Below are 15,411 nucleotides of genomic sequence, written 5' to 3'. Positions count from 1 at the left end.
ATTAACAGCAAGCAAAGGGGGATTTTGGATTAAAAATGCACTCAGCCCAATCTAAGAACAGGTAGAGGCGAATAACATTTTCAAACAGTGAGAATATAAATGCCCTGTACTACCCTAAAATTAATCAGATCAAAACTACACTTGTTTCAAAAATCATCCTAGAGTCAATTAAAATATTGTTTTCTCCTCATAAAGACAATCTTCCATTATATTTGTCATACAATTTACTGCAACAGAATTCATGTTCAGCGTCAACTTGAGCTATAGGAAAACCACATTACCAATGTAGAAATCCAAAACACAAGAATATAAGGAAAGCTATGCTCGGAGGCAACTTCAATTGGAAATAGTTGGGTCTGCAACCTAGATCATACTTATTCCAAATCTGTAAATAGTACATCAGGTCTCTTTCAAAGACAATTCGCCACAAGCATGAGAAAAATTAAGATTCACAAAGACTCCTCTCTGGTGCAAAGCAGAAGTAACTCAATCAGCACTTACAAATCAAATTATCAGCTAATTTAGTTTCTCGAGCATTTATATCTTGCTTTGCTCAGAAAACCATTGAATAAATGAATGGCTAGAATGCAATGCTGGAGAGGAGACACTCAAATGCTGTCACAGCATTTTCACCATTTTCTGTTTTTGGACATGAACCCATATTAACTAGGAACATTTCAGGTTTGATCCTGGGTTGGAACAAGTTAGTTCATCTTGAAGTTCTATAATCCATGGGTTTCTAAGGCAGATGAAGGGAAAAAGAAAAGGAAATAAAGCTTTCAACTTGCCAGTTCACCAGTTACCCCGTTGAAAACCACACACGCATGCAGATTAGAAATCCAGTCAGTAAACAGCTGCCATTTTGGGATGACATATCCAAATTTACAATCTAAACTATATGACATAGAAAGCTGACAATATAATAGAAGAAGATATTCGCTATCACAAAATACATTCAGGACATAGAGGAAAGTGTCAGGAGGCAAGTGTCATGTTAGGTGCATAAAACTTGAAGGTTGTCAGAATTCAACTTTGTGGCAAACTTGTTTCAGCTCCTCTGCTGCTGAAACTTTCACTCAGGCCTTACTTCACTGTTCCAAAACACTTGTGGGCGACATCCCTGTCTCTAATCTTCTTCGGTTCTCCAAGAACTCTGCTATCTTCTAATTCTAGCCCCTTGATCAACCCTGATCTTAATTTTTTGCACCACTGGGAATCAAGTCCTAAACTCTGGAACTTTTCTATAGAACATATAGTTAATGAGTTTGCAGATGACACCAAAATTGGAGGTGCAGTGAACAGCAAAGGAGGTTACTTCAGACTACAATGGGATCTTGATCAGATTGGCCAATGGGCTGAGGAGTGGCAGATGACATTTAATTTAGATAAATGAGAAATACTGCATTTTGGAAAAGCAAATCAGAGCAGGACTTATACACTTAATGGTAGGGCATGGATTGGGTAAATAGACAACATCTTTTCCTCGGGGTGGGGTGGGGAGAAACCGAACTTGGGGTGAGAGGGGAAAAGATAAAAAGGGTCCAATGGGGCAATTTTTTCCATGAAGAGGGTGGTGCATGTATGGAATGAACTATCAGAGGAAACGGTGGGGGCTGGTACAATTACAGCTTTTAAAAGGCAATTGGATGGGTATATGAATAGGAAGGATTGAGAGTTTTATGGGCCAAGTGCTGGCAAATGGGATTAGGTTAGGTTATCTGGCCAGCATGGACGAATTGGACCGAAGGGTTTGTTTCCATGCTGCACATCTGACTCTATGACACTCACATCTCTAAGGTGCTCAATAAAACTTACAAAATATTTAATTGACTTATGGTGAGTGCTCCATAAGGTTTGGAGTATCCTTGTTTTGAAAACTTCACAACTGCCATACTAGTTCACTACATAACAAGAACTCTATGGTACATCAGTCGTAGTAAAAATTGTCTCAAGGTGCTAATAGGAGAATTACTCAATAAAATGTGACACCAACTGGGCAGTTAATCGAAAAGCTGACCAAACAGGTACCATGAAAACACATGTTATGGCATAGATGAGGCCATTCAACTATTGTGTCTGCACGTGTTGAAAAAATAACTTGCTGCCCATTCTAATCTTGCAGATGCAAATCCAGGTTCGTTTACATGAGTTGAATGCTTTTGGCTCCATTATCAACCTGGACACGGGTTAGGGTTAGGGTTACTACGACTGATGTACCATAGAGTTCTTGTTATGTAGTGAACTAGTATGGCAGTTGTGAAGTTTTCAAAACAAGGATACTCCAAACCTTATGGAGCACTCACCATAAGTCATTGAGGAGAGGAAATTGACGCACTTCTGTGACATGTAATGGCATTCTTTGAGCAACTTGGAGATCATCTAAACAGCATACTGGTACAACAAACTGGCTTAGATATACTATCTCTTAACAAACATTTGAATTAAAGCAGGTGGTCATTTGGCCCCTCAAGTCAGCTCTGCCTTTAGTAGATCACAGCCGATCTGCTTATATTTCAAAACTTATTTCCCACCTCGTCTCAATGACCTTTAATTTGTGGTAGGCAAGTGAATTAATCTTTCTGCACAAACAAAAACAGAAACAAAAACTGTTGGAGAAACTCAGTTGCTTTGGCAGCACTCATCTATCAGGAGAAGGTAAAAACAATGACTGCAGATGCTGGAAACCAGATTCTGGATCAGTGGTGCTGGAAGAGCACAGCAGTTCAAGCAGCATCCAACGAGCAGTGAAATCGACGTTTCGGGCAAAAGCCCTTCATCAGGAATAAAGGCAGTGAGCTGGAAGCATGGAGAGATAAGCTAGGGGAGGGTGGGGGTGGGGAGACAGTAGCATAGAGTACAATGGGTGAGTGGGGGAGGAGTTGAAGGTGATAGGTCAGGGAGGAGAGGGTGGAGTGGATAGGTGGAAAAGGAGCTAGGCAGGTCGGACAAGTCCGGACAAGTCACTGGGACAGTGCTGAACTGGAAGTTTGAAACTAGGATGAGGTGGGGGAAGGGGAAATGAGGAAACTGTTGAAGTCCACATTGATGCCCTGGGGTTGAAGTGTTCCGAGGCGGAAGATGAGGCGTTCTTCCTCCAGGTGTCAGTGGTGAGGGAGCGGCGGTGAAGGAGGCCCAGGACCTCCATGTCCTCAGCAGAGTGGGAGGAGGAGTTGAAATGTTGGGCCACGGGGCGGTGTGGTTGATTGGTGCAGGTGTCTCGGAGATGTTCCCTAAAGCACTCTGCTAGGAGGCGCCCAGTCTCCCCAATGTAGAGGAGACCGCATCGGGAGCAACGGATACAATAGATGATATTAGTGGATGTGCAGGTAAAACCTGTGCCCACACCTCCTCCCTCACCTCTATCCAAGGCCCTAAAGGAGCCTTCCACATCCATCAAAGTTTTACCTGCACATCCTGGATTGGGGGGGGGGGGGGGGGGGGGGGGGGGGGGGGGGATGCAATCGGTAGATGAAGTCGGAGGGGGTGGGGGGTGAAGGTCAGAGTGGTAGGTGGAGCGGATAGGAGGGAAGGAACATGGACAGGTTGGACGGTTCAAGAGAGCAGTGTCAAGTTCAAAGGTTGGATCAGGGAATAAAGTGGGGGGAGGGTAAATGAGGAAACTGGTGAAATCCACATTGATCCCATGTGGTTAGAGGGTCCTAAGGCAGAAGGTGAGGTGTTCATCCTCCATGCATCAGGTGGCTAGAGCTTGGTGGTGGAGGCGGTCCAGGACTTGCATGTTCTTGGTGGAGTGAGAGGGGGAGTTGAAGTGTTCAGCCACAGGACGGTGGGGTTGTTTAGTGCGTGTCCCCCCAGAGACGTTCTCTGAAATTTTCCACAAGTTGGCATCCCGTCTTCCCAATGTAAAGGAGACCACATAGAGAGCAATGGATACAGCAAATGACGTATGTGGAAGTACAGGTCAGATGTGGAAGGATCCTTTGGGGGATCCACTTGTGTCTCAGCTCCCTTGGGCTACACCCTCACTCCTGATTAAGAACTCATGCTCGAAACGTCGACGCTCCTACTCCTCAGATGCTGCCTGACCAGCTGTGCTTTTCCAGCACGACACTTTGAGCACTTATCTACCTCCAACTCAAAAATATGAAATGACCATCTACCTCTATCTTCTGAGTCATAGTTCAAATATCTCTCAACCCTCAGAGGTAAAATATAATTTGCCTTAAAAGTAACCCCCGACTTTCGAACAACGTCTCTAGTTCTGTGCTAACCCACAACAGAAATATCCTTTCCATAACAACCTTGTCAATCAAGACCATTCAGGATTGTGTATACTTCATTCAAGTTTGATGCAATCACACTAATAAACCCTATGACAAGGATGAAACATAGTACATTTAATATAGCAAACAATCCCTAACTTATGAGGAAAAAAAGAGAAAAAGGAGTCACTGAGGTGGAAATACTGGAATATAAATTTTCTCCTTTTGCTGTACCAACTGGATGGTTATCCTACCCATCAACCAGCATTTTTCATCTTGTAATAACAAAACATAAGACACTCCTTCACCTTACCCAAAATAATTAAGAGTAATACTGAAAAGCAAAACGTGTTGTCAAAGCTTTTCATCCTACACTCAGCATGTCAAACCAAAAAATGACAAATGTCAAACAGTCACAACAACGTACACAAAAAATTTCCTGTAGTATAAATTGCTGTGATTATTTGAACCGTTTCATTCTTGCATTCATCCTGATAAGTACAGGATGAAAAGCTTTGGCAATATGCCTCTTTTCAGCAATATTCATATTCTTTACTGTCAAGTGACAATTACACTAGAATGTCATATGAATTGAAGATCTATATATGAGGGCTCAAAATTACTGATCAAAGTATCTCAAGAGAAAAAAATACTACAGATTTATTTCCAAGAATTCTTATGAAATGGAGAGTGCAAAAAGAAATTAATATTTGTCAAGTCATTGCCCTGTCCTCAAACATGAATTGTTCAAAAAAAGAGACTACAATACATGTAAACTTTAACAGGCTAAGAACACAGTCAAAATATTACTACCTTATCTTAAGAGCCTTCAACATCATAGCACAAACCTATTGCAAATAAATAATGTTTTAATTTCATTGGTGCCAATTACTTTGCAGATTTCACTTACTTCTTCTTCTTCTGCAGAGAAGTTGTGCCATCTTTGCGAGGTCGGCCCCTTGGTCGTTTGTCATTATTTACAGGGCTACCAACAGGAGCAGCCACTAGGGCAGCAGACAGAGGTGGCGGTCCCAGGTCAGAAGGTTCCACACTTTTGTCCTCTGATGACATTCTAAGAAGAGTGAAAAAATAAAAAGGTTAGGGAATTTAAAAGTGAACATCAAATCTGACAGATTAATTACAGCCAGAGATTTAGATGATTCTGTGAACATTTTACTTTAAACACAACATTGCTCCTTGGCACGGTCTCGTAGTGATAATAGATTTCACCATTAGCTGCTAACACAGACTTGTTTTACTGTAAAGGACTTCATTGTTTCATTGCAGAATTTGGGTATGACATGCATTATTATTGAAAGGCTTTTATTTGCCTCACCATTTTAATCACCAATCCTAGTAAGATTCAATGTTACATCGAATAAAAATCCACTTGTCTTAAGAGTGCCTGCCGACTAACCACTTTGTCAAAGTAACTTGGTTCAAACAAACTTTGAAGAAAGACACCAAAAAGAAATCAACACTCAGAGTAATAAAGAAAAGTAGAAAAGTTTTGTCTTTTACTAAACAGCAAAGCATCACTATACTGTACATTTAGCTACTTTTCATACCTAAAGAACACAACAGGGCATTCAGAGTTACCAACATCAAAGATTAATGCCATGAATCAATGTTTGGCACAATATTTTAGATGTTAAGGCTTGCTTGTCAAACATTCTCAAAAGATAACTAAGCAACATAAACTGGTTAAGTGGGGAAAACAGTAAGTTAAATTGCACCAGGTTTGAATTTTCATTGCCAAATTTCAGTGAAAACCTTCTCCATTTTAATTATTGTGATCTTGTGTCATTTAATTGGCAAAGCTGAACGAGGAAACAGGTCTTGAATCCACTACCTTCAGTGAGTCAGCAATTGCAAATCAGATCAAGAACTGACTGGATGCTTTGAAAGTTTCAACACAGATTCCCATTAGACAAATTATAACTTATCAAAAACAAGTGAATGCCCAAATGCAGCCCAAAGTTGTTTACTCTGGAATTTCAATCACCTGCCCTTTTTTGGGGTGGGAAGAGGACAGCGAGGGCGGGGGGGGGGGGAACGGAACTGGTGGTGCAGTAAGAGTCTGAAATCCATTTTTTCACTATTTTGTACAAGATAACAACTGTTGAGAACAGGAATCAATTGTGCTAGAAATCATAGAAACAATCAACATCCCAACACCCAATTCCGCTCAGCCTGCGAAATTAGGACCAATAAAATTATGCTATAAGTCTGTTTATTAGACAAAAGGAATTTGCACAAAACGTGGAAACAAAATGCAACAAGGCAAAAGTGAAATTCATTCAAAATTCTTTCATGAAATGGAAAAACATCCATTGGATACATCAACTACAATCTTCACATTTCAGTACAGATAATTTATTAATAATCAGGTCAACTGAATTCAGTGCCAAAATAAACACATCCATGAAAAATATTCTTCACAACAGGTCAGGCAGCATCCGAGGAGCAGGAAAATCAACATTGAGCATAAGCCCTTCATCAGGAATATGCACGAAACACTGATTCTCCTGCTCCTCAGAATGTTGTCTGACCCGCTGTGCTTTTCCAGCACCACACACACACTGATCTCCAGCATCTGCAGTTCTCACTTTCTCCTATATATTTTTTCACGTTATACTTCTGGAGTCTCTTTCTCCTGTTAGTTGCTTAATTATCTATGATTATTTACAATTGGATGTGGCAGGTTGCACAGTTTTGATGTGATCTCTTGGTTGAGAGATTGTTCAGTTCTCAGGACTTTGACTACATTAACAGGGGAAAGGCTGGTTTGGTATTTTTTGACAAGTAGCTCATATCCTAACTGGTTAGTCTTTCCATCATCTACAAAATTCTAGTTAATCTTTAAAAAATTCTTTCATAGGGTGAGTATCATTATGAAGGGCAACATTTATTGCCCATCCATAAATAAGACCGTAAGAAACAGACAAAAGTAAGCCATTTGGCACCTTCAGCCTGCTCTTTCATTCAACAGGATCATGTATGATCATGAGCCACCAGACATTCCTTACATCAACTTTCCTGTCGTCTTCCCTTAACCTTCGATTCCCTTACTAATCGAGGATCTACCTACCTTAACCTTAAATATTCCCAAGACCTCTACCCCTGACAACTCTGGGACAAGGAGTTCCAAAGATTCACAACCCTCAGAAGAATATCCTCCTCCTCTCATCCTGACAATGATGCCCCTTTATTGAGAGACTATGGTCTCTGGTCCTAGACTGTCTAATGAGGGGAACATCCTCTAGCATTCATCCTACCTAGCCCATTAAGAATCCCATATGTTTCAATGAGGTCACCTCTCATTCTTCTAAATTCCAGGGCATAGAGTCCCAAACTGTTTAATCTTTGCTCATAAGACAATCTCTCCATACTGGGGAATCATCCTAGTGAACCGTCACTGAACGGCCTCCAATGAAGTGATATTTTTCCTGAGACAAGGGGACCAAAACATATCTCAGTAATATAAATGTGTATTCACAGGAACTTTGTATAGTTGCATTGAAACTTCTTTGTTTTATACTCCAACCCCCTGAACATTGATTGATTTAACTTATTGTCACATGTACCTAAGTACAGTGAAAAATTTGTTTGTGAGCAGGACATACAGATCATAGGGTTTAAAAAAAGGGAACAGAATAAGGCATACAGGTTAGTCTGCACAGGATATGAACTGGCAAGATCATTAACAAGGTCAGGGCTACCATACCATTAGCCTTTGATTATCTACTGAACCCATTTGTAAGCTTTGTGCTGAGTGAGCAAATACCTGCAAGCCCCTTGTGTTGCAGCTTTCTGCAGTTTCACCCCTTAAAAAATATTGTTCTTTTGTTCTCCTTCCAAAATGAAAAATTTCTCATTTTCCCACATATACTAGAAGTGCCATATTTTGTCCATTTACTTCACCTATCAATCTCTCTCTAAATTGTTTGCATCCCCTCGCAGCCTGACCTGTTGCGTTATCTTCAAGCTTGGCTATTCACTTCCTTCCTCTAAGTCACTAGTAAACAGCTGTGATCCCTGTGGAATTCCACTGGCTACAGGTCGCCAACCTGAAAAAGAACCCCTCACGGTTTCCTGCCCTTTAGCTAATATGCTACATCCATTACCATGGGCTCTTATCTTATGACTTAACTCTTTTTGGGAATGGGTATCACATCAGCAACGTTCCAATCCTCAGGTACTTTCCAGAATCCATGGATTTTTGTAAACAATCAAAAGGATCCACTATATCTAGCTACTACTTTTAGGATCCTAGAATGCAAGCCATCAGAACCAGGGGATTTATCTAGCTTTAATCCCATTAGTTTGGCTACTACTAGTTCTCTAATGATGATAACAGTACTAACTTCCTCCCTGATATTCTTTAACATTAATTGGATCACCAGTGTGTACTGCAGAAAACTTCATTGCCAAATCTTATTTATTGCTAAAATGGTTTAAGAAATGCATACTTGGATCGGAATTTCAAAAGTAGAACCTATTTAAATCATTAATTCATTCAGCAATTATTTGAAGCAATAATTTTATTGTTAAGCATCAGACCTGAGGACAAGTGGCTAAACATGTAATTTAAGATTTTCAATAGATTTCAAGATGTGACCAGACGCACTCTTTTGGTCCTTGAACTAATGGTGCTCTCTGAATGGGAATTTCCCACCCCGACTACTGATATTGATTCAACAAAGATTAAGAACAGCATTCCATTCGGCGTAGCATCCACGTTGTATGGGAACAGGTCTAAGTTAATTTTGTGTCTACATAGCTCATTCTTGGAAAGGGCCCTATTAGAAACTTTGATTAACTCAAATTTAAGTCCAGCAATAGGCAAACCAATCAAAAAATTCTGCTCTCTAATGATCGCTGTCAAACTCTGCATTTCTTCGCAACTGCAGCCAGCCAAGCATTTTTCTTTCATATTGTTAGTTATACAAGTCATTTTAGTAGTTCAGATAGTTCACCGTCTCCTTTCCAAATGCAATTTAGGGATTGGCAATAAATGGTACCCTCATTTGTGATGCTCAACTCAAAAGAAAAAAAAATGTTGACCAAAGTATTGCAAATGACTGAAAATGATTTAACAAGTGACCTCCTGACTGATCAATAAATACTCAGCCCTTTCCCTGTTCTTGTAACTGAAGTCTTGGGGATAAACAGTGTCTCAACCAACCAATCAGACCCAAGCTCTGAAATCCTGCCATAGTCCGATCTGCTAAATGCACTTGTAAGCAGGGTTAGGGTTAATGGATAATTAAGCAACTAACAGGAGCAGAAGACTCCATTAAAATCCAAAAAGATTAAAAAACGAGTACACGTTCTGAAGAGGATGTAAAGCTGAACAGGCCTAGTGAGTCGGATATAATGTGAAAAAACGTGAGGCACTTCACTTTGGTAGGACGAACTGACGCAAAAAGATGTTGGAAAGTGTACAGGTGTAAAGGTACTTGGGACACTCTTGTGAACAAGTCAATGAAGGGTACTACACAGGAGCAGCAAGCAGGAAGGCTAATAGAATGTTAGCCTTTATTGAAAGTGAATATCGAACAGTGAATCGGGAAGCTCTGTTTAAATTGTATAGCTTGATTAGAGTACACCTGGAGTACAATGTGCAGTTTTGGTCTCCTTACCAAGAAAAGCTATACTGTTGCCACTGAGGGACTGCAATTAAGGATTCACCAGACTTGTTCCTGGGTAAGCTGGACCGTTCTAAGAAAGAAAGAAAGATTTGGCAAACCGGACCTGTATTCAATGTTTCAAAGAACTCATTGAAATTGACAAAATACTTAACAGATTGATGGAAAAAATACAGGTAAGATAGTTCCCCTGGTTGGGCATTGTAGATCCAGTGGGATGCCATTTAGGAGCAAGATGCAGAAACTTTGTTTTCATTCAGAGGGTTACGTATTTTTCGAATTCTCTATTTCAGAGGGCTGAGCCTTTCAGTATATTTAAAGTCAAGATTGATAAGACTTCGGATTGCCAATGGCATACACGGTTAGGGGATTCATGTGGGCAAAATGTGATTAAAGCATTTTGATCAGCCGTTATTGCATTCAACAGTGCAGCAGGCTTGAAGAGCAAGTAGACTACCTCTGTTCGTAATCGTAAAAGATTAAATGGAAATATCTATCAGGCATTAATGTGATACTAAAGAGTTAAACTGCATTAAATGAACATTCTGGAAGTGAGTAGGGATGACATTCATGCAAGAATACGAATGACCCCCCACTCCAATTCGACAGTGATTTGCTCCTACTCCCTCTACTATTATCAAATTAAACTTTCAATCTCTTCCATTCAGAAATGCTTTCTAGCCATCCCCTGAAGCTAGGTATGTCGCATCTGCATTGTCTTGGGGAATAACGGAATCAAGAAATAGTTTGCATGATTCCCCAGAATTAGGGTATTGACATTTACATCATCTCGGAGGATGATCTCATCCTACTATTATACCTGGAGTAGCATGTAACTGTGATGTTGTCTTGAGTGGTATGTGACTACGGTGGACCAACCAGAGTATCTGTAAGCATGGCCAACTGACCTATATAAAGGATATGTATTTTCTTTGTTCAGTGCCTCTTTTGGCTTGATCTCTCATGCCTGAGAGGTGGGGGTCAAAGGAGGTCACCTAGCTTGTACAAACTTTAACTGTTTGCAGAAGGTGGTGTGTGCAAATTGTATCCCATGTGTGAAACCTCAGGAAAAGAACCTAACATATTCCTATATTCCTAACAAGTTGAGGGACTGAGATCCATTTGGGGGCTACATGAAACTGGCAATAAATAAATGGCAATATGGAATATAGCATAGATCTGAAAGAGCTGGAAAACATTTAGATGAATTTAAGGCAGCAAAAGTGCTGCAGCTGAGTCCAGATGTTAGGAGTTGTAAAGTGTGATTATGCTTTGGACCAGGAGGTTGACAACCTTGGTGAAAATACAATGAGGACAGTGAATCACATTCTTGATCAGAATGCCCAGATAACATACTTCTGATGAGCTTAGGGAAACCAATACACATAAAAAGGGAAATAGGACAATGAACTAAGGTAGGGTCTGAATTGGATGGCTTTGTTTTCAATAAAGTGAAGTTATGAAAGGTTCTAAGTCAGCAACAACTTAACATTAGTACAAAGCAACACAAAACCATATTAGAGTCACAAAAACATACAGAACAGAAACAAACCTTTCAGACCAACTCAATGGTGCTGACCAGATAGCCTAAACTGATCTAGTCCCATTTGCCGGCATTTGGTCCATATCCCTCCAAACCCTTCCTATTCATATACCCATCCAAATGGCTTTTAAACATTGTAACTGTACCAGCCTTAACCACTTCCTGCTGCAGCTCATTCCTTACTTACAACACCCTCTGCGTGAAAAAACTGCCCCTTGGGTCCCTTTTACATCTTTGTTATGGACCAAGCCAGACCCCTTCAAACATTTTAAAGGTAGTCCAGACCCTAAATTTTTCTTTTTAAGGCAGTTGTGGGGTGGATGTTCGAGGAGTGATGCAGCTGGTCAAATCACTCAGCTTTAAATAAAACAAGAAATTATTTAAATATTCATATGAAACATGAACAAAATTAAACAGAATTTAGAATAACAACTTACTTGATAACATAACTGACTCAAAATCACAACTTAAAACTGTTCCAAAGCCCGCTAAATCCCATACACACATCCCTTGGTAAAAAGGTAAATTCTTCTTACAGGGAGGAGATTAGAAAGTTCAGGCAAGACATTTGGTGAAGCATGGAATCTCTTTTCACTGTAGCTGCTTCTCTGGTACTAGTTTCGGACTCTCTGCTAAAAAAAAACTGAACCAAGCTAGAAAAAACCTGAACTGGGAGAACTGGCCAGTCCCCTTTCATTATTGTATTTAAAAAAAACTAAAGGCCTCCTTGAATTGTTGACTTACACAATGTCTGTTAGCTACTTCGGTGCCACTGACTTTACAACCCCTGTTGAACAAAAAAACTAAAGACATCATAACTTTATAAAACTATACCCACTAGTTTTAGAATTCTTCACCCCAAGGAAGAGAACTTGGCTATTCACCCTTTCCATACCCTTCATGATTTTATAAACCTTTATAAAATGTATCCCCTCAGCCTTCAGCACTACAGGAAAAATAGCCCAGTCAAGAGAAATTATACGAATGAATTTTGAAAGGAGTGTATAATTGATATACAAATTAAATTTGAACCAGTGTTTGTAGATATAGTCAACAACAGCATCAACACATTGGTAAGGAACAGGATACAGTGTTCAAGGTCAGGAGGAAAAACCATTGCAGGAGATATGCAGGTCACAACGCAATAGCTATTACTGGAACAACAAAAGTACTTTATCACAAATGAAAGAAGAATAATGTCAAAAGGTTGTACTCAGGTCAAGAGAGGATACTGCAGAATAATATTGTTTGAGACTGATCAAGGCAGTTTCAGTGCCTGCAAGTGAACAGAAGCTATTCAGTCTAGTTTCTAACAGGAAGTGGTGAGAAATGTTAGAGAAACAAGTGGCAGCAACTTGTTTCAGAATTAGTAAGCTCAAAGCAAAAGATAAATTCCACAAAAATCAGACATTGCACTTTTCAAAAGCAATTAGGAAAATGGAACAAATAGCGGCCTTGTCCACGATGATCACATTCCAGGGAAGATTATAGTATTAAAAAAGTCCTGGAGAATGTGAGTCACAGAAAGAAGTCAAAAACAACTAGTTGACATTTTATCCTTGGACTAAGCATCTTGCAGAAACAAAATTAAATGATTGCATACATAAATTGGATCACTTTTATATACTTTCAGATTGTAAATTGCTTCTTTTGGAATGGGATTTCAACTCCTCTATAGCTGGTACTGTACTCCAAACGTGGCAGATGAAAGCCATCAAGAAATGAACTCTAGCACAGCAAAGACAACTTGTTCCACAAGCCAAACACCAGAATTGGCCCATATCACTCAAATGCAATCTCCTGAAGCCAAACCTCATCAGTTCAACAAACCTGTGCAAATGGCCCAGTTACATTATTGGGCAAATCAAGCAGTTCCAATGCAAACTGATTGGAAGCATGATTAACAGTCTCAAACAACAAGGCATCAGTCAAATATTTGGCTTGCAGCGCTGCAATGAAAGGCCAGCCCACCCACAGAAAAATATTTCTGGAGCCAAACAGTAAATGCAATTGGCTCAAAAGTGGCTAAATAAGTCAGCTAGTTTTGGCACCAGCTCATCTAACACTCTGGTTGCAGCCAGGTTGGTTTGGCAATAGAATCATTACCTGTAGTGGCTAAACACGTCTAAGCTTTCATGAAAATAATCATATGTTTCAATGATCTAACATTTTTAAAGCTAAAAGGGATAAATGACCAATTTCAATTAATGCACAGATTTTGAAATATGCACACAATGAATAACTTTAATCAATACATTTGCTCATGCATTAGAAAATATGATCATCACATCATTTACACAGTTTGTTCTCAAAATAACAATCCAGAGGAGGGGGAGGGGAGGGGGGGGAAAGGGGGAAAGAGTCCAGTATGTTTATTACTTACACACTGGTCATGGACCTCTGAAAAGGTGGAAGTGTTGCAAGTTTGCCACCAGCATTGGAATAATGTGTGTTCTATGCAGTCACAACACTGGTTGAAGTAGGGGGCATTCTCCTTCACTTGGCAGAGTGCTCTCTCCAAAATATCCAAGCAATAGACAGATGTCAATGACATTCAAAATTGGTATTTCAGATGACCCATCTTCATAACGAGTAAAATTCAAAATATGGATGTCTTTAGTGTTTTTAAAAAAGTTGCGTCCTAATTTCACCGAACATTTCATTCAAGATCACCATTCCCTACAAACTTGATATTGAATCGCATGACTAGTAAATTGATCTTCCAAGGCTGAAATTCAAGGTAATGCTACAAGAGCTACTCAGAATCTTGGAATTCTGCAGTTCAAATCCTAAAATCCTGTCTTTCAACTACAAGGCACATGGTGGATTGTTCCCACTTGATTGCATAATTCCTGCTCCAACAACACACAAGCTTAACACTATCTAGGACAAAGCAACTGCTTGATCAGCACTATACTCACAAATATGTAATCTCTCCACCACTGAAGCTCAGTAATAGAGGCGTGCACCATCTACAAAGATAAAGTGCACAGAATCACTAAGACTCTTGAGATAGCACCTTCCAAACCCATAACCATTTCTATCCAGAATGACAAGGGCAGCAAACACATGGGAATACCATCACTTGCAAGCTCCCCTTCTAGCAACTCCCAATTCTGTCTTGGAAATATATCACTGATCCTACACTGTTGTTAGGTCAAAATCCTAGAACTGCATCACCAATGGCATTATAGGACTATCTAAAACAAATGGAATGCTGTAGTTCAATAAAAGGCAGTTCACATCATCTTGTCAGGATGAACTAGAGAACAGTGATAAATGCTGGTCCAGACAGATACCCACCACCCATAGATTTTAAGAAGATGGACTGCAAAGATAAATGTTTAACAATTTCATAAAATCAAATGATGCTGGAAACGTAACATACAAAAAACAGCTGAAGAAACTCAGCAGGCCTATGGACAGAGGAGCATCATACTAGATTAGAACATAGAACAATACAGCGCAGAACAGGCCCTTCGGCCCTCGAGGTTGCACCAACCTGTGAACTATTCTCAGCTCTTCCCCCTACACTACCCCAAAATCGTCCACGTGCTTATCTAAGGATTGTTTAAATCTCCCTAATGTGACTCGAGTTGACTACATTAGCAGGTAGTGCACTCCACACCCTTACCACTCTCTGCATAAAGATACTGCCTCTCTCATTTGTCTTAAATGTATCACCCCTCAATTTGTAGTTATGCCCCCTCGTACATGCTGACGTCATCATCCTAGGAAGACGACTTTCACTGTTTATCCCATCTAATCCTCTGATCATCTTGTACATCTCTATCAAATTCCCTCTTAGCCTTTTTCTTGCCAATGATAACAGCTTCAAGTCTCTCATCCTTTCCTCATAAGACCTTCCCTCCAGACCAGCCAACATCCTTGTAAATCTCCTCCGCACCTTTTCCAATGCTTCCACATCCTTTGCAAAATATGGAGATCAGAACTGTACACAATATTCCAAGTGTGGCCGCACCAGTGTTTTATA

The 15,411-nt window shown here is 40.0% G+C and overlaps 1 protein-coding gene across 5 annotated transcripts in view; it reads right to left on the bottom strand.

Moving 5' to 3' along the window:
- kmt2ca (lysine (K)-specific methyltransferase 2Ca) overlaps positions 1-15,411 on the bottom strand; it is a 590,636-nt gene that overhangs the window by 497,198 nt on the left and 78,027 nt on the right. For all 5 annotated transcript variants that reach the window (XM_060825139.1, XM_060825142.1, XM_060825140.1 and 2 more), the window contains exon 2: positions 5,134-5,295. In XM_060825139.1, coding sequence (XP_060681122.1) covers positions 5,134-5,294 — 161 coding nt within the window. In that variant the 5' untranslated portion in view covers position 5,295. The remainder of the gene's footprint in view (positions 1-5,133; positions 5,296-15,411) is intronic.

This window comes from Hemiscyllium ocellatum, chromosome 5 (genome assembly GCF_020745735.1).
Source record: "Hemiscyllium ocellatum isolate sHemOce1 chromosome 5, sHemOce1.pat.X.cur, whole genome shotgun sequence".
In the NCBI taxonomy this organism is placed as follows: domain Eukaryota; kingdom Metazoa; phylum Chordata; class Chondrichthyes; order Orectolobiformes; family Hemiscylliidae; genus Hemiscyllium; species Hemiscyllium ocellatum.
Note: the sequence above shows the minus strand (reverse complement) of the source record. Positions and strands in the feature narration are given on the sequence as shown.